Source organism: Schistocerca piceifrons, chromosome X (genome assembly GCF_021461385.2).
Source record: "Schistocerca piceifrons isolate TAMUIC-IGC-003096 chromosome X, iqSchPice1.1, whole genome shotgun sequence".
NCBI classification, from domain to species: Eukaryota; Metazoa; Arthropoda; class Insecta; order Orthoptera; family Acrididae; genus Schistocerca; species Schistocerca piceifrons.
Window position 1 is genome coordinate 648,524,468 of NC_060149.1, and position 19,152 is coordinate 648,543,619.

At 40.1% G+C, this 19,152-nt stretch overlaps 1 protein-coding gene across 1 annotated transcript in view; it reads right to left on the reverse strand.

Annotated features, from left to right (window-relative positions):
• Positions 1–19,152, reverse strand: part of LOC124721152 (5'-AMP-activated protein kinase catalytic subunit alpha-2) — a 172,656-nt gene that overhangs the window by 139,333 nt on the left and 14,171 nt on the right. Inside the window, exons 2-3 of the mRNA XM_047245972.1 lie at positions 11,380–11,521; positions 11,086–11,179 (exon numbers count right to left, since the gene is read on the reverse strand). Of these exons, the coding sequence (XP_047101928.1) occupies positions 11,086–11,179; positions 11,380–11,521 (236 nt within the window). The remainder of the gene's footprint in view (positions 1–11,085; positions 11,180–11,379; positions 11,522–19,152) is intronic.

Consider the following 19,152-nt stretch of genomic DNA (forward strand, 5'->3'; position numbering starts at 1 on the left):
GGCCCAGAGATCACCAGTGTGTGTGTGTGTGTGTGTGTGTGTGTGTGTGTGTGTAGTGAGTGAAGTGTTATGAAACAATGTGCGTATAGTGGGTGCAGTGACTGATGGTGAGATATGAGTGAACAGTGTTGCATTACATTATTTAATAAGTTATTTGTAAAAGAAGTATTATATACCAGGAGGAAATCTAATGATTGTCTATAACTAGAAGTCTGCAAATGCATGTGTACACGAATTAGCTTATTCTAAATTTGTCTAAACTTGTAAATACATGTCCTATATCCTCCCTCCATGAACCATGGACCTTGCCGTTGGAGAGTAGGCTTGCGCGCCTCAGCAAGCTGTACCGGAGGTGCAACCACAACAGAGGGGTATCTGTTGAAAGGCCAGAAAAATGTGTGGTTCCTGAGGAGGGGCAGCAGCCTTTTCAGTAGTTGCAGGGGCAACAGTCTGAATGACTGACTGATCTGACCTTGTAACACTAACCAAAATGGCTTGCTGTGCTGGTACTGCGAATGCCTGAAAGCAAGGGGAAACTAGAGCTGTAATTTTTCCTGAGGGCATGCAGCTTAACTGTATGGTTAAATGATGATGACGTTCTCTTGGGTAAAATATTCCAGAGGTAAAATAGTCCCCCATTCGGATCTCCGGGCGGGGACTACTCAGGAGGACATCGTTATCAGGAGAAAGAAAACTGGCGTTCTACGGATCAGAGCATGGAATGGCAGATCCCTTAATCGCGCAGGTAGGTTAGAAAATTTAAAAAGGGAAAGGGATAGGTTAAAGTTAGATAAAGTGGGAATTAGTGAAGTTCAGTGGCAGGAGGAACAAGACTTTTGGTCAGGTGAATACAGGGTTATAAATACAAAATCAAATAGGGGTAATGCAGGAGTAGGTTTAATAATGAATTTAAAAAAATAGGAATAGGGGTAAGCTACTACAAACAGCATAGTGAACGCATTATTGTGGCCAAGATAGATACGAAGCCCATGCCTACCACAGTAGTACAAGTTTATATGCCAACTAGCTCCACAGATGATGAAGAGATTGATGAAATGTATGATGAGATAAAAGAAATTATTCAAATAGTGAAGGGAGATGAAAATTAAATATTCATGGGTGACTGGAATTAGATCGTAGGAAAAGGAAGAGAAGGAAATGTAGTAGGTGAATATGGAATGGGGGTAAGGAACGAAAGGGAAACTGCCTGGTAGAATTTTGCACAGAGCATAACTTAATCATAGCTAACACTTGGGTCAAGAATCATGAAAGAAGGCTGTATACAAGGAAGAGGCCTGGAGATAATGGAAGGTTTCGGATAGATTATATAATGGTAAGACAGAGATTTAGGAACCAGGTTTTAAATTGTAAGACATTACCAGGGACTCTGACCACAGTCTATTGGTTATGAACTCTAGATTAAAACTGAAGAAAATGCAAGAAGGTGGGAATTTAAGGAGATGGAACCTGGATAAACTTACAGAACCAGGGGTTGTAGAGAGTTTAAGGGAGAGCATTAGTGGACGACTGACAGGAATGGGGGAAAGAAATACAGTAGAAGAAGAATGGGTAGCTTTGAGAGATGAAATAGTGAAGGCAGTAGAGGATCAAGTAGGTAAAAAGACGAGGGCTACTAGAAATTCTTGGCTAACAGAAGATATACTGAATTTAATTGATGAAAGGAGAAAATACAAAAATGCAGTAAATGAAGCAGGCAAAAAGGAATACAAATGTCTCAAAAATGAGATCGATAGGAAGTGCAAAATGGCTAAGCAGGGATGGCCAGAGGACAAACGTAAGGATGTAGAGGCATGTATCACTAGGGGTGAGATAGATACTGCCTATAGGAAAATTAAAGGGACCTTTGGAGAAGAAAGAACCACTTGTATGAATATCAAGTGCTCAGATGGAAACCCAGTTCTATGCAAAGAAGGGAAAGCAGAAAGGTGGAAGGAGTATATAGAGGGCAATGCACTTGTGGAAATGGAAGAGGATTTATATGAAGATGAAATGGGAGATATGATACTGCATGAAGAGTTTGACAGAGCACTGAAAGACCAAAGTAGAAACAAGGCCCTGGTAGTAGACAACATTCCATTAGAACTACTGATAGCGTTGGGAGAGCCAGTCCTCACAAAACTCTACCATCTGGTGAGCAAGATGTATGAGACAGGCGAAATACCCTCAGATTTCGAGAAGAATATAATAATTCCAATCCCAAAGAAAGCAGGTGTTGACAGATGTGAAAATTACCAAGCTATCAGTTTAATAAGTCACGGCTGCAAAATACTAACATGAATTCTTTACAGACGAATGGAAAAACTGGTAGAAGCTGACCTCAGGGAAGATTAGTTTGGATTCTGTAGAACTGTTGGAACACGTGATGCAATACTGACCCTATGGCTTATCTTAGAGGATAGATTAAGGAAAGGCAAACCTACGTTTCTAGCATTTGTAGACTTAGAGAAAGCTTTTGACAATGTTGACTGGAATACTCTCTTTCAAATTCTGAAGGTGGCAGGGGTAAAATACAGGGAACAAAAGGGTATTTACGTTTTGTATAGAAACCAGATGGCAGTTATAAAGAGTCGAGGGGCATGAAAGGGAAGCAGTGGTTGGGGAGTGAGACAGGGTTGTAGCCTATGCCCAATGTTACTCAATCTGTGTATTGAACAAGCAGTAAAGGAAACAAAAGAAAAATTCGGAGTAGGAATTAAAATCCATGGAGAAGAAATTAAAACTTGAGGTTTACCGATGACATTGTAATTCTCTCAGAGACAGCAAAGGACCTGGAAGAGCAGTTGAACGGAGTGGACAGTGTCTTGAAAGGAGGATATAAAATGAACATCAACAAAAGCAAAACGAGGATAATGGAATGTAGTCAAATTAAATCGGGTGATGCTGAGGGAAATAGATTAGGAAATGAGATGCTTGAAGTAGTTAATGAGTTTTGCTATTTGGGGAGAAAAATAACTGATGATGGTCAAAGTGGAGAGGATATAAAATGAAGATTGGCAATGGCAAGGAAAGCGTTTCTGAACAAGAGAAATTTGTTAACATCGAGTATACACTCCTGGAAATGGAAAAAAGAACACATTGACACCGGTGTGTCAGACCCACCATACTTGCTCCGGACACTGCGAGAGGGCTGTAGAAGCAATGATCACACGCGCGGCACAGCGGACACACCAGGAACCGCGGTGTTGGCCGTCGAATGGCGCTAGCTGCGCAGCATTTGTGCACTGCCGCCGTCAGTGTCAGCCAGTTTGCCGTGGCATACGGAGCTCCATCGCAGTCTTTAACACTGGTAGCATGCCGCGACAGCGTGGACGTGAACCGTATGTGCAGTTGACGGACTTTGAGCGAGGGCGTATAGTGGGCATGCAGGAGGCCGGGTGGACGTACCGCCGAATTGCTCAACACGTGGGGCGTGAGGTCTCCACAGTACATCGATGTTGTCGCCAGTGGTCGGCGGAAGGTGCACGTGCCCGTCGACCTGGGACCGGACCGCAGCGACGCACGGATGCACGCCAAGACCGTAGGATCCTACGCAGTGCCGTAGGGGACCACACCGCCACTTCCCAGCAAATTAGGGACACTGTTGCTCCTGGGGTATCGGCGAGGACCATTCGCAACCGTCTCCATGAAGCTGGGCTACGGTCCCGCACACCGTTCAGCCGTCTTCCGCTCACGCCCCAACATCGTGCAGCCCGCCTCCAGTGGTGTCGCGACAGGCGTGAATGGAGGGACGAATGGAGACGTGTCGTCTTCAGCGATGAGAGTCGCTTCTGCCTTGGTGCCAATGATGGTCGTATGCGTGTTTGGCGCCGTGCAGGTGAGCGCCACAATCAGGACTGCATACGACCGAGGCACACAGGGCCAACACCCGGCATCATGGTGTGGGGAGCGATCTCCTACACTGGCCGTACACCACTGGTGATCGTCGAGGGGACACTGAATAGTGCACGGTACATCCAAACCGTCATCGAACCCATCGTTCTACCATTCCTAGACCGGCAAGGGAACTTGCTGTTCCAACAGGACAATGCACGTCCGCATGTATCCCGTGCCACCCAACGTGCTCTAGAAGGTGTAAGTCAACTACCCTGGCCAGCAAGATCTCCGGATCTGTCCCCCATTGAGCATGTTTGGGACTGGATGAAGCGTCGTCTCACGCGGTCTGCACGTCCAGCACGAATGCTGGTCCAACTGAGGCGCCAGGTGGAAATGGCATGGCAAGCCGTTCCACAGGACTACATCCAGCATCTCTACGATCGTCTCCATGGGAGAATAGCAGCCTGCATTGCTGCGAAAGGTGGATATACACTGTACTAGTGCCGACATTGTGCATGCTCTGTTGCCTGTGTCTATGTGCCTGTGGTTCTGTCAGTGTGATCATGTGATGTATCTGACCCCAGGAGTGTGTCAATAAAGTTTCCCCTTCCTGGGACAATGAATTCACGGTGTTCTTATTTCAATTTCCAGGAGTGTAGATTTATTTAAGTGTCAGGAAGTCGTTTCTGAAAGTATTTGTATGGAGTGTAGCCATCTGTGGAAGTGAAACATGGACGATAAATAGTTTAGACAAGAAGAGAATAGAAGCTTTCAAAATGTGGTGCTACAGAAGAATGCTGAAGATTAGATGGGTAGATCACATAACTAATGAGGAGGTACTGAATAGAATTGGGGAGAAGAGAAATTTGTGGGACAACTTAACTAGAAGAAGGGTTTGGTTGGCAGGGCATGTTCTGAGGCATCAAGGGATCACCAATTTAGTATTGGAGGGCAGCATGGAGGGTAAAAATCATAGAGGGAGACCAAGCAGATTCAGAAGGATGTAGGTTGCAGTAGGTACTGGGAGATGAAGAAGCTTGCACAGGATAAAGCAGCATGGAGAGCTGCATCAAACCAGTCTCTGGACTGAAGAGCACAACAACCACGACATCCTTGTAAAAAGAGATCTACGAATGAATAAAGCTACAATTACTACTACTACTACTACTACTACTACTACTACTACTACTACTGCTACTAATTCACACCATCATGCCACATGCTGGGCTGATACAGCAATAACAACTGCTATCTGGAAACATTCATTGCCCACAGAGCCTCCACACAAATCATCATCATGATTTATGCGGAACAGAGACTTATCTGAAAAGATGACGTGATGCAACTTCTGTGCCCAGTGTTGTCACAGGGCATACATCTGTTGTGTGCCTCTCTTTGTTACCACATGAAGGAATGCCACAACACTAGTTGCTGTGCTGAGAGCCTGTGGTGCTCCAGACATCTTCACAATACCTGTGTGGATACTAGTCTTACAGCAAACAAGCTCATTTCATGGCTCTAGGTATGTGACATGACTGTACAATCCTGCAAGGTCAAGCTAACAATATATCAGTCCTCTCAGGTGCCATTTGTGGGGGGCACAGAGATCCCACTTGGCAGTGAAAACAGACATCCTAAACCCATCAAGTCCATATTTTATGGGATCCCAGACAACACAAGCAGTAATATCACAGAACAATGAACTACTGTCTCGATAGACCTAAATCCTGCAACTTTCAAATCTGATGTGCTACATCTCACACAAGGCGTAACATGAGCTCCTCACACACACAAAAAAAGACATTCAAATGCGATGTCCAAATCAGAAACCTGCTACATAACTTTTCCTTATAGACTGAATATAGACGGCATAGATGGTCTTAATCCCACTTACTTTGCATTTGTGCTGATATGTTAATCATCTGCATAACCAAGCATGTAGTGGTGTACACTTCAAACCAATATGAAATTTGTTGCACAGTATGTTCACCATATTGTGATTTTAATGGCCAGCAGTGTAGATTATTCATATGTTGACACACAGATGTACTTTTAAGCATCAAGAAGAATGTATGTGTGAAACACACAGAGCAAACTGTGTTATTGCTCATTAACACACAAAGAAAGCCATTACATATTACGCTTTAAAAACACTAGGTTCATTCTCTCAAAGCTGGGATGTATTAGGGGCAACCTGCAGTGGACATTTAAAGAACAGAAATAAACAAGAAGCACCAAAAAATGTGGCAGCATTTGAGATAATACCAAAGAGGTCATCTGGTTAGTGACAAGGTGTTTCTCACTAGAGAAGAAACACATAGACCTGGGAAAAACAGACACACTGACAGGCATATATAATTTTTCATTTGTGTACATTTTCAAGTCTGTCATTCCAGAATTGTTCCCCAAATTTTTAAAAAGACAGCTAGTTTGGATACAATATTTTTACTGCAATTTTATGTTTTAACATTATTTAAACTCATTCTTTATCTTATAATACAGGGTGATTATTTTTGTGGACTGGCAAGACAGCCAATCCACAAGGATGGGAGGCCGAAGGACACACGTTTAGCTCACGCAGGCTGGCGTGAGGTCTGTAACAGGTCAAGTAATGGAGACTAGCAAATAAAGTACGTAGCTTCAGGAATACTTAACTTTAATCCATAATTGGTGAACATCGGTCTGACGGTACATGCATCACAAGGTAAATAGCAACTGATAATGGCACCTTGCTAAGTCGTAGCAAATGATGTAGCTGAAGGCTATGCTAACTATCGTCTCGGCAAATGAGAGCATAATTTGTCAGTGAACCATCGCTAGCAAAGTCGGCTGTACAACTGGGGCGAGTGCTAGGAAGTCTCTCTAGACCTGCCGTGTGGCGGCGCTCGGTCTGCAATCACTGATAGTGGCGACACGCGGGTCCGACGTATACTAACGGACCGCGACCGATTTAAAGGCTACCACCTAGCAAGTGTGGTGTCTGGCGGTGACACCACAATTATAATTAAACTTTCAAAACGCTGTAGAAATAACACTACTGGTCAGAATGATGCCAAATTGCAACGGAATATTATCGAAGAAAGGGGAAAACGCAAGACAAAAGAAAAAATAAAAAGTGTGAAAACTGATCAACAGACAGCGCTGTATGTGTCAGAATACATAAATGAAAACATCTGTCATGCGCACGACCCACTGAAGTTGGTATAAACACACCGGGTAAAGGTCTTTTTCTCCTTTCACCTCTGCCACGTTCACCATGATGGTCTCAATGTAGGATCGCACTCTGCTTGTAAAGCTGTATTACAAGAATGACGACTGTGCACGGGATGCTCTGCAGAAGTTCCAGACACTGAAGGATTTGAAATAAGGTGCTGGTCCGATGACCGCTATGGGTCTGGAGAAAATGATTCGGAAATTCGAAAAGAGGAGTTCTATTGGTGTGCAACCTGTTAGAGGGAGTAAACGAATTGATTCGACGTCAGTGGAAGCAGTGGCCACAGCAATGCAGGAGGAGGCAAGTGGTGGTATGCAAACATGTAGTGCACGGAGAATTGCCCGAATGTTGCACATACCTGTGAGCACAGTGCGTAAAATCCTACGAAGCATCCTTCTTTGCTACCCATTCAAAATTACCCATGTGCAAGAGTTGCTTACTGTTGACCTGCCAGCAAGAGAGCCCTTTGCTTTAGAATTTCTTGCTCACATGGAAGTGGACAATAATTGACCATGGAAAATTTTGTGGACAGACGAAGCCCACTTCCATCTGACAGGATATGTCAGTATACAGAATTGTTGAATACAGGCAACAGAAAATCCACATGCAAATCAACCTGTGGTGTCACCGCCAGACACCACACTTGCTAGGTGGTAGCTTAAATCGGCCGCGGTCCATTTAGTACATGTCGGACCCGCGTGTCGCCACTGTGTAATCGCAGACCTAGCGCCACCACCAAGGCAGGTCTCGTGATACGAGAGAGCACTCGCCCCAGTTGTACGAGAACCTAGCTACCGCCCAGTTGTACGAGAACCTAGCTACCGACCAGATGTACGAAGCCTTTCTCTCTCATTAGCCGAGAGACAGAATAGCCATCAGCTAAGTTAATGGCTACGAACTAGCAAGGCGCCATTAGCCATACAGTGATTGTACTTAAAGTCTTCTGTGTATCGTCAAGATCGATGTACCACCATGATTAGTAAAGTTAAGTATTAAACCTGCTCCGTACTTTTCTTCCTAACATTAATTACGTATCCTGTTCCAGTACTTCACGCCCGTCTGCGTTAGTCTAGCGTGCATTTTCAGCCATCTCCACTTCACGGTGTCGGCCCAGCTACCGACACAACACAACCAGTACCACTTCATCCTAAAAAGGTCATTTTGTGGTGCTGGTTTACGACATCATTTATCATAGGGCCATATTTTTTCGAAGATACAGGTGCTTATGGTCCTGTTACCTGTACCGTCACTGGTAAGTGCTACGAGCGTCTTTGCGCAACCATGTCATTCCATCTCTCCAACAGTGTGAATGTGTGGATGGGATCATTTTTATGCAAGATGGTGCACCTCCACACATTACAAATCCAGTTAAGCAGCTGCTGAAGAGCCAATTCGGAAATGCTAGAATTATCAGCCGCCATTTCCCTACATCCAGGCCTTCCCAATCACCTGATCTTAATCCGTGTGACTTCTGGCTGTGGGGCTATCTGAAAGATGATGTGTTCAGTGCTCCGATTGCAAACAGCTGCATTGAAGGCACGCATTGCACAACACATTCTGAACGTGACCTCGGAAACACTTCGATCAACTGTGGAACAAGCTGTTTCTCGATTTCAACTTGTTGCAGGAACGGTGGACAGCATATTGAACATGTTTTGTGCCAGTCACACAGAAATTAATAATCCAATTTGATTTTGACTGATGCTTTTTATGAGGTTTTTGGCCTCAGGACAATCAAAAACCAATGTGAGTGATGCTTTTTATGTGGTTTTTGGCCTCAGGACAATTACAAACTGATTTTTTCCATCCGATGTGATGACCCTGCTGTGGTGGATGGGCTTACGTAACATAACAGTTATCACACCTTTACACCCATGCACACTCAGTAGTACAGTTTGTTTAACATCAAACGTAAACCTTAGGCACTGTTGTACAATTCATTTGTCATTTGTAATCAACCAGTATTAAATTATGATGCTTACAGTACCATATATTGCTACCTTTGGTAACTGTTTATTCTTCTTCTGCCATATGTTTCCCCCGTTCTCCGATAATATGCCGTTGCAATTTGATGTCATTCTGACCAGTGGTGTTATTTCTATAGCAGTTTGAAAGTTTAACTTTAATTATAATCACCCTGTACTTTGGCTACAGAATGTCATCACTATGCCTTTCGCTTTTGATATCCCATATTTCAAAGTGAGCTTAACAGTCAGGGAAACAGATTTCTGTAGGTCATTTTCATTTTCACAGACAGCTAGAATTCCCCATTCACTGGATAAAGAAAAGTGTTTACTGATAACTGTTGGTGTAGCGACATACCTATATATTTTCTGGTCTTCTGTTTCTCAATTAACTAATATAATACAAAGTAAATTAAATAGGTGATGGATAACCTTCCTGTAAAAAACCTTGGTTAATGTTTAATGGTTCTATGACATCTTTATCATCAACAAATATGAAAAAAAAAGAGTGCTGCTGTTCTGATTTTGGATAATGCCTATGACATGCTCTCGTATTCTTCTCTCATAAATATAATCTACAGTTCGAAGCAGACTATGTTAAGAAGGCTTTCATACTGTCTATAAAGGCTATAGGGTGTTCCTAGGTTGTTTCCCTACTGTTTTGTTGTGATTTGTAGATAATCTTGCTTGTATTTTTTGAAAAGTAAGGAATCCATTGTTGTATTTCACTCTTTTCAAAACTTTTTTTCTACACGGCTTATTAATAAGAATTAGACTGTATTACTACGATAATGTGAATGTAGATATCATAGTGATGTCTCCTCAACAGCATGTTATTGTCTTTTACTATGTTAATGAGATGGAGAATATGAAGGTATAATAATGATCATCCATATTGAAGACAATCTAAATTGGTGTTGCTCTTGCAATTTAAAACTAAATGATGTTTTGAATAAATTGAAAAAATAAATAAAAACGACAGTGATAGTCAAGTTAATTTCATAATTAGCTCAAATAACAATATTGTTAAGATTCAAATGATCTGAAGTGAGAAGCAAAATGAACCTGAATGAACATAGACAATAATGAACTAGGGATATACAATTATTAATGCATTAGGCAATATCCATTACTTAAAACCACACTGTCAATGGAACCTTAAATCCTAAACTTCCTTTACGCTGATATTGCTATTAAGACCCAGAGAAAAAAATGACTACTTCTACTAAACATTACAGTACAATTTGTTTTTCTCTGACAGTTTAACGCAACAGAAAAAAAGAAGCACCGAAAAAGTGTTTCTTAAAAGTAGCTATTATTGGAGCAAGCAACAAAGTTGTTCAGCCTTTAATACACTATAGGTTGTGGAAATCTATTGCGTATCAGTAGCATTACTGGGAAACATCAATAATACACAAAAGATCTCATCCACAACTCTGTTCACCTTCACTTCAAGGAACTATCACAAAAAGTGGAATGTTGCATGGCCAGAATTTTATCTGCTGACTGTTCATGAATAAAACCAACAAACATGGATGTCCAAGGACAGGAAAGGTGCTGTATCATGCTACTAGTGGATGTGAGTGTGGGTGAACAGAACGTAGTGTGCCACACGTGTGTACTTAAATCAACAGCCCACTATATCAGTGCAGGCCAGCCCCTACAGGCCACCTGTAGAAGCGTGCACACAACACGGTCTCCATCACCTTAGACTTGCACCTATATACCCGCGAATCAGCACTGACTGACCCTCACTACGTTCATTTAGTTAGTACCGCTCACATCAGTTGTTCAGTGTATCACTTATGTTGCACCTTCTGTATGATTCTTTTGTCTTGTTACGTGCTTATTTCTGTTACTGTTCAGAGGTTTATGAACAAAGCCACATTGTTGTTATTTGATTGGTTTCATGTATTACTTGGTTACTACAGAAGGAAATCTAAAAGTTGAAATAATAATTTAATACTGTGTTTTATTAACTAACCACACACTGTCATATCAACCAAAAAACACATCAATTATAGCAAACAGCAAGACAATATGTTGGCGAATAATAACGTAAAAGTGTAATACCTTTCCATTTTTAACAATGTAGTCAAAAAGTTCACCTCCAGAAACATATTCCATTATCATAAAAATATCTGTTGGCGTGCTTATCACTTGATACCTGTTACAAAACAATGCAAATATATCAGTGAGTTCTACAGTAGGTGAAATTTTATTTTAAAGATAAATTACAAATAAATCACAGTTATCCCAGAAATTATTGATATATTACATAAACCAGAAGGATACTGATTTTTAATTAACATTACAGCATGCAAACACGTGAAGAAAACCTAATAAAAACTGGTTGTAATAACTTACAGTTTTATTATATGAGGATGACGAAAGAGTTTTAAATTTTGTATTTCTCTTCTAATCTTTCCAACAACATCAAGACTTTTGATTTTTTGCCTGTTTAATATTTTAACAGCAACTTTGTGATTTGTAAGCTGATGTTCACCAACTGGAAAAGAATATAAATTGTGTTCTAACACAATATTTTTATGGTATTTATGAATAATGAACTCTGAATCAATACTATTGTTTTTCTGTTAAAAAGGACTTCAACAGCAAACAACTTCCACAATACACAAGACACAAGACATTGATCTTAAAACAAACATTTGTAAGACACAACTATCATACTGAGAAGATACATCTACTGATTTCACTTACAAATCAAAGAACACAGGCTAAAGTGAAGTTTATTATATCTTCATTTTCAACACAATTTTCAAACTAGTTAAAGCATATCTTCCAGTACACTGCTCACTACAAACCAGCTCTTGGCAAATAATTAGCCTAAGATTCTTTCACATGATGAATTTTGGCAATACAATAATGCCCCAATTCATACAACTAGTGCTGCCTACCCATGGCTTTCGAAACATGTAGAAAGGCTTAACATTCTTACTGGCCACCATAATCATCTGATCTCAATAAATGAAAAGCTATTCTGGAGAACTGGATTCATGCCCATTACTAACTTCTGCCTTTCTATATCAACCTGAACAATTTAGCATTCAGCATTTGTACAGATCAATGCTTATGCTGACATTGGTTGCCCCCCTTGCCAATGCATTCTTTCCCCTGGCCATGTATTCATTTATTTACTTTTTATCTCTGTGACTTTATCCATCCCTTGTATATTTTAGAACTCATTATTGAGTGGTTATTTTTAAATACTAATTTATTATTAAGACTGGAACATGCTCTTTAAAGAGCGAAAGGCTATTTACATCTCGTATGGAAACCAGACAGACGTTATAAGAATCAAGGAGCAAAAAAATGAGAAGCAGAGGTTGAGAAGGAGTAATTGAGCAAGCAGTAAAGGAAACCAAAGAAAAATTTGGAGTATGAATTAAAGTTCAGAGAGAAGAAATGAAAACATCAAGGTTTGTCAATGACCCTGGAATTCTGTCAGAGATAGCAAAAGACCTGGAAGTGCAGTTGAATGGAATGGACAGCGTCTTGAAAGGAGGCTATAAGATGAACATCAATAAAAGCAAGACAAGGATTATGGAATGTAGTCAAATTAAATCAGGTGATGCTGAGGGAATTAGTTTAGGAAACAAGACACAAAGTAGTAGGTAAGTTTTGCTATTTGGGCAGCAGAATAACTGATGATGGCCAATGTAGAGGATATAAAATATACAATGGCAACAATTGGAAAAGTGATTCTGAAGAAGAGAAATTTGTTAACATTGAATATAGACTTCAGTGTTAGGAAGTCTCTTCTGACAGTATTTGTCTGTCTGGAGTGTAGCCATGTGTGGAAATGAAACATGGGTGCTAAACAGTTTAGACAAGAACAGAATAGAAGCTTTTGAAATGTGGTGCCACAGAAGAATGGTTCAGATTAGATGGGCAGATCACATAACTAATGAGGGGGTACTGAACAGAAATTGGGAAGACAAGAAATTTGTGACACAACTTGACAGAAAGAAGGAATTGGTTGATAGGAAACAGTATGATAGGAAACAGTATGAGACATCAAGGGATCACCAATTTAATACTGAAGGGAAGTATGGGAGGTAAAAACTGTAGAGGGAGAGCAAGAGATCAGTACAACAGGACAATACACAGATTCAGATGAATGTAGGATGCAGCTGTTACTCAGAGATGAAGAGGCATGCACAGGGTAGAGTAGCACGGACAGCTGCATCAAACCAGTCTTTGGACGGATACCAACAACAACAACAACAACAACACCCCTAATGTCATGCACCAACAGTTCATAGTGATTTGAAGATTCTTGTTTAGTACTTACTAGTGCTGACATGTAACTCAGTTTCAGAGTATTGTGAAGGTTTATTTATTCATCACAAAAATTCATCTTAAAAACCTATGTCTTTCATTATTATGTAAATACTTTTAACAACTACATAGGCCCCAAAACACATTAGCACTTAATGTAGTCGAGTAACAGAAAAATAACATACGCTTAACTTGAATTTGTAAATATTACTCGTGACAAATACAATCCTCCATTTTTCCCAGCCAAATACATTAACATCTTTCTTGCTACTGCTCAACTCCAAGTAAAACCGTATCTTCTGTGAAAATAAATCCCTCCATCCATGCCGGTAACCAATATCAATAGCTTTGGTGCAACATGACTTGCAAATTTTTATTGTAGTCAGTACAAGACCCATAATTTGCAGCTTCTTTTCAAGTCATTCTTGATGCACGGCAATGACAGCTCAGTAACAAGAAGTATTTTTAGAGATGAAAAAATATGTTGACTACAAATCTTGAGTAGCTGAAATCTGATCTAAAGCAGTGCAATGTGTATAATATTCAAGATATTCACTAAAATTATGCCAGATATATAAAAAACCACACGATTTAATCAGGAAATGAAACAAGCTCATTTTAGCAATGGCTATAGCACAGTGGACAATCTGTATGTTGTGAGTAGTTCAAGATTAATAAATTTTAAGAAAGTGTTTGACTTGCTTTCAATAATATCTCCTGTGACAGCACTTGAGAAACTGTGCAGCAACACAACATTTGTTAATATACTGAAGAATATTTGTCAATGCTACACCTTCATTAGATTTCATCAGGATAGTGTAGAATACAAAACTGAAAGAGTAGTCAGGCAAGAAGATTCCATACCAAACATCAAAATGAACTTACATGTTAACAGAATATATCTGAATCATCTTCATTTTACTGTTTTGCCTCTAAAACTACAGTAACAAATGGAAAAACTTAAATGAGGAACTTTGAAAGTGAGTTCAATTAGATTCAATACACTGAAAATCTATACATTATTACAAGACTAAAATAATAACCAACCAACATATCAACAAGGAAACAATACAAATGAACAGTGACATCATAAAAATGGTTGAAGTAGTTTTGTATTTATGGCAGTTGAAGACAATGGCTAGATTGTCAGCAAAAGGCAGACACATGAGTAAAAATGGCCTGGTCTGCTTTTGGGAAACTAAATAAGAGTTTTCAAAACTAATCTTATAAGATGTCTGAAAAGGAAAGTTTGCAATCAGTGTGTATTATTTACAATAGAAGGGGTTGTCAAGCAGATATGATTTCAGTAGTTTGTGTTTGGAGTTAATTTTATTATCTAGTAGCTGAAAAAGACCCACTTCAGTTGGTCTTTGTTTTCATTTGTTTTCTGAGAATATTCCAGGACACTTGAAAACATTATAAAAATGAGCATTCAAAAAAATTCTAAAAATGTTAATATTTGGCACTTAAAAATACTCTTTGAGTATTCTTAAATCCATTTATGTATTCAACAATACCCTAATTAATACTAACTGGATTCAATATGACCCAGTGCTGTTTGAATACATAAATCAATTGAGTGCACTTATATAAAATTCTCCCCAGTTCTTCAGTGATCTCCCACCTCAATCCACTTAGTATGTGGGAGATGTTGATCAGCTTACATTTGTTTGCAGCCAATGAAATACACTTGCAAAAATTTATAACATTTGTTTGGCAATGGTAACAATGATCCCATCCGATGCCAGACTTGCCTTTAATCGATAACACAGAATTTAATTGGTGTTCTTCACTGTTCATGGAAATAGCACCAAACAATGTCATTTGAAAGCAAGCATTGTATGCTCTCATACTTCATAGAAAATGTTTTAATTCTGATGGAGGTACTTCCAATGGTGCCAACAGAACTTTTCCACTCAAACAACATATTCCTGGTGTTTACAAAATTTCTTGGCACTGCTGGCCTGTCACACTTTATCAATTTGACCAATGACAACATGTTTGCGTTTGTTGTGCTCCTTAGTGGGATAATAATGGAATGCTTCTACTTCCCTGCTTTGCACTTCTCCTACACTATTTTGTTCGTGCACTTGCAACTGTTGTCTTTCATGGTGAACTTCACTCGTAACTCTACTGCGTTCATTTCATACTATTATTTTTCAGCATGTTCTCCATTTCTGCTTGTTCAGTGTCTCACTTGGTCCTCTTCTCTAATCTCATTGTTCATCCGTTAAATTTTCTCTCCATCTATCCAGTCTCTTCCATTGTGATGCTAACTGTGCTTCTCATTCCTTGCCTGTTTCAATCCTTCATTGTTCTTTTCGTTTCCTTCTTTTCAATTCACCACTGGTAAGATCTCCAAGATCTCCTCCTCTTTCATATTTTGGCATCCTGTTAAATGTTAATGTAATTTAATACACTAAAATTCCACTCAATACTTTGTTCATTACCTTAAGAAATTCACTTTCTCTTTTCTTTGATCTGCTGTAACCAACTTCCAAATGAGTGGTGTGTGTGTGTGTGTGTGTGTGTGTGTGTGTGTGTGTGTGTGTGTGTGATAGAGATTCTAGAACATTCACAATCACTCTGAAAAATTCTAGAACATTGTGGAACATTCTCTAACCTTCTGGAAGATTCTATAACATTATGGAACATTCTACAACATTCTAGAAGAAATTTGTTTGCAAAGTTTTGGTGGCACGTGCACGCATGCACACATGCCCACATAGATAATAAAAATCTACTCACCAAGTGGTGACAGGAGAACACACATATAAAGATATTGAAATATGCAAGCTTTCAGAGCCAGTGGCTCTGAGGTGAAAGAAAAGGACTGGTGAGGTGGAGGAAATGAGGAGAGTTTGGAAATCACATGCCAGGGGAGACTTCCAGACAGGCTGAGAGCCTTTTCCAGTATACTCTTTCATCCCTCTTTTACTCCCTTTTAATCAACTTTAAATTTTGTTTGCTTCTTTGTGTTGTACCCAGTTTTCTATTCTGGGTGTTACACTTTGTTGGATAATGTGCGCTCTTGGCTGTAATGTATCAGGGGTGGGACACCTGCAGGTGGAATGTTTCCTGTGGTATGTACAGCCCTAGGGATGCCCACCTGCTGTCTTCCTATGTCCTCCATCTTGTTTTAATTATTGGCAGTACATAAGATGTCCATTACATCATTTTTAAACTTCTCGCTTTTACTGAATGAATCTCTTGACTAGATCACAAAACATTCTCGATGATTGAGGGACTGATATGACCTCGATGTTTGGTCCTCTACCCCCCCCCCCCCCCCCCCCCCAACAAACCAACCAACCAACAAATAGCCAACACAATTCAGAGAATAGCATTCTTGTGAAATACAACTAGACCTTTATTCACACAAAGTAATGAGTGCTATTGATACGAGATCTCAAACTGATTCACCTGTCATATTTCATAATAACTGACAGAAAGTCATTGAGTAAAACAGAAGTAATATCTGGTGTTCCCTAAGGATGTTTTGTAGACCCTCTGCTGTTCCTCATCAATATAAACCATTTATAGGAGATAAACTGAGTAGCCCTCTTAGATGGTTTGCAGACGATGCTGTCATTTACTACCTAGTAACTCATCAGGTGTTCAAAACTAATTGCAAAATGATTTAGACAAGATATCAGAGTGATGCAAAAAGTGGAAATTGACTCTTAATAATGAAAAGTGTGAAATCATCCACACAAGTACTAAAAGTAATCCACCAAATTTCAGTTACATGAAAAGCTGCACAAATCTAAGGCTGTAAATTTAACTATGTACTTAGGGAGTACAATTACGAATTACTTAGATGCAAAAGGTCTACTAAAGAAACTGCATACACTATGGTATCCTCTTCTGGAGTATTGCTGCATGGCGTGGGATTTGCATCAGACAGGACTGACAGAAGACATTGAAAAAGATCAATGAGGGGCAGTTTGTTTTGTATCACTTCAAAATAGTGGAGAAAGTGCCATGGATATGATATGCGAATTGGGGTGTCAATCATTAAAACAAAGGCATTTTGCATTGTGGCTGGATCTTCTTATTGAAATTATCAACTTTCCCCTGTGCAGGGGAAAATATTTTGCTAATGTCCACCTACACAGAGAGAAATGAGCAGCATAATAGAGCAGCAAAAACCAGAGCTTCCACGGAAAGTTTCAAATGTTTGTTTTTCTCGCGTGCTGTTCAAGAGTGGAATAGTAGAGAAATAGCTTGAAGGTAGTTCGATGAACCCTCTACCAGGCACTTAATTGTGAATCGCAAAGCAGTCATGTAGATGTAGAATATTTTGCAACAACAAAGCCACTGTTTTTCATTGAAAATATTGAGGATAGATTTGGAGAAGTTGCTGCAATAGAGAACAATGAGAAATGGATATCTGTTGATCAAAACTGTGAATGCTCACCAATCATAGGCATTTCAGGTCTGTGATAATCTCAGGATATAACAGTTACTGTCTTTTCTCATGACAAACTCAACAGGATTCAAGGTCTAATCTTCCACCACAATCTAACATTATAAAGAGGTAAAGGACTGCACGCTAACCTAGAGAAACACTGAGTAAATTTAGTTCATTGGATTCAAAGAGGACCTAAGGATAATAGCCTTTGACAGAAATTTTGTATCTGAGAAAGTTAAAGTTATGATTGGGAGAGCAGACCTTGTGAGGGAAGGACCCCCCCCCCCCCCCCCAACTTACACATGTAAACGTCCAGAACTCCACTGCTCTCATTCACTGACATGTCCAGTTTTCAAGAGGAAGCAGAAAATACAGTTGAAATACTTAACTGGCTGTCATATCAATACACTAAGAAAAAGTTCAAATGACTCCATCCAATCAATATGATGTCAAACTTTGCAAATAATGTGTGATAATCCACCTGCACTGTGATGGCTAGGTCTCAGGGACTAAGTCATGATCCTCGTCACATGTCAATGCCTGTTTTTTCACTCAAGGGAAGAAGCATCAGCTCCCTCAACTGTGTCCCCCCCTCCCCTCCCTCCCATCATGCCTAAGGATTCGATGAAGAATCACACATTCAGTTGGAGCATGATTCAACAGCAAAATAGTTCATACTACCGTTTCCACTTCACTGCTTTTTCGGACTCCAGTCTAGTGTTCCTGTTTTTCAGATGACGAAGGGGACATCAGCTCTTTTAACTTCCAAATCCACAACACCAGTGGTAACCAACCAATTGGAACATCAAGAAATGCCCTGCCCTCGTACGGCATCACTAAGGAAGTGGACACCTGTGAAAGTGCATCTCTCCCAGAACAAAGCTATCCCCACCAACTGGTTGAGCTCTGTCAACCAATTTACAGTTGTCAGTGTGGCTCTAAAGGAGACTTGATTCTCAGAAACCCAACTCCCTACTGTTCAAAGTTACAAACCCTATTGTAATAATTGTGTTAATGCAGAGAGGGTATCTGGAGAAGTCTGCACACTCATACACTCTGACACTCAGTGAGCAGGTGCCACTGAACACTGCACTAGTAGCTGTGGCTGTTTACGTCAACCTGTCAATTAGAGTAGATATTTAGACTTGAAAAGGTCTCTGGAACCATACAGTTTCATTTCATTAAAGCACCTGCACCTGGGTTTCAAGCAGGATCCCCCATTTCATTTGAAGCTGTGATGCTATTCCAATACAATGCCTCTGCAATGCTGTTTGAGTTTAGGGGGAAAACCAGGTGGACTGAGACATGATTAGGAATTTGGATTGAGAAGGAAGGCATTCTACACCACTTCATGCAGTTATGAAAGCCACTTTGCCAAGGTGGTGTAGTGGTTAGTGCATCTGCCTAATGAGTAGGAGACCCGG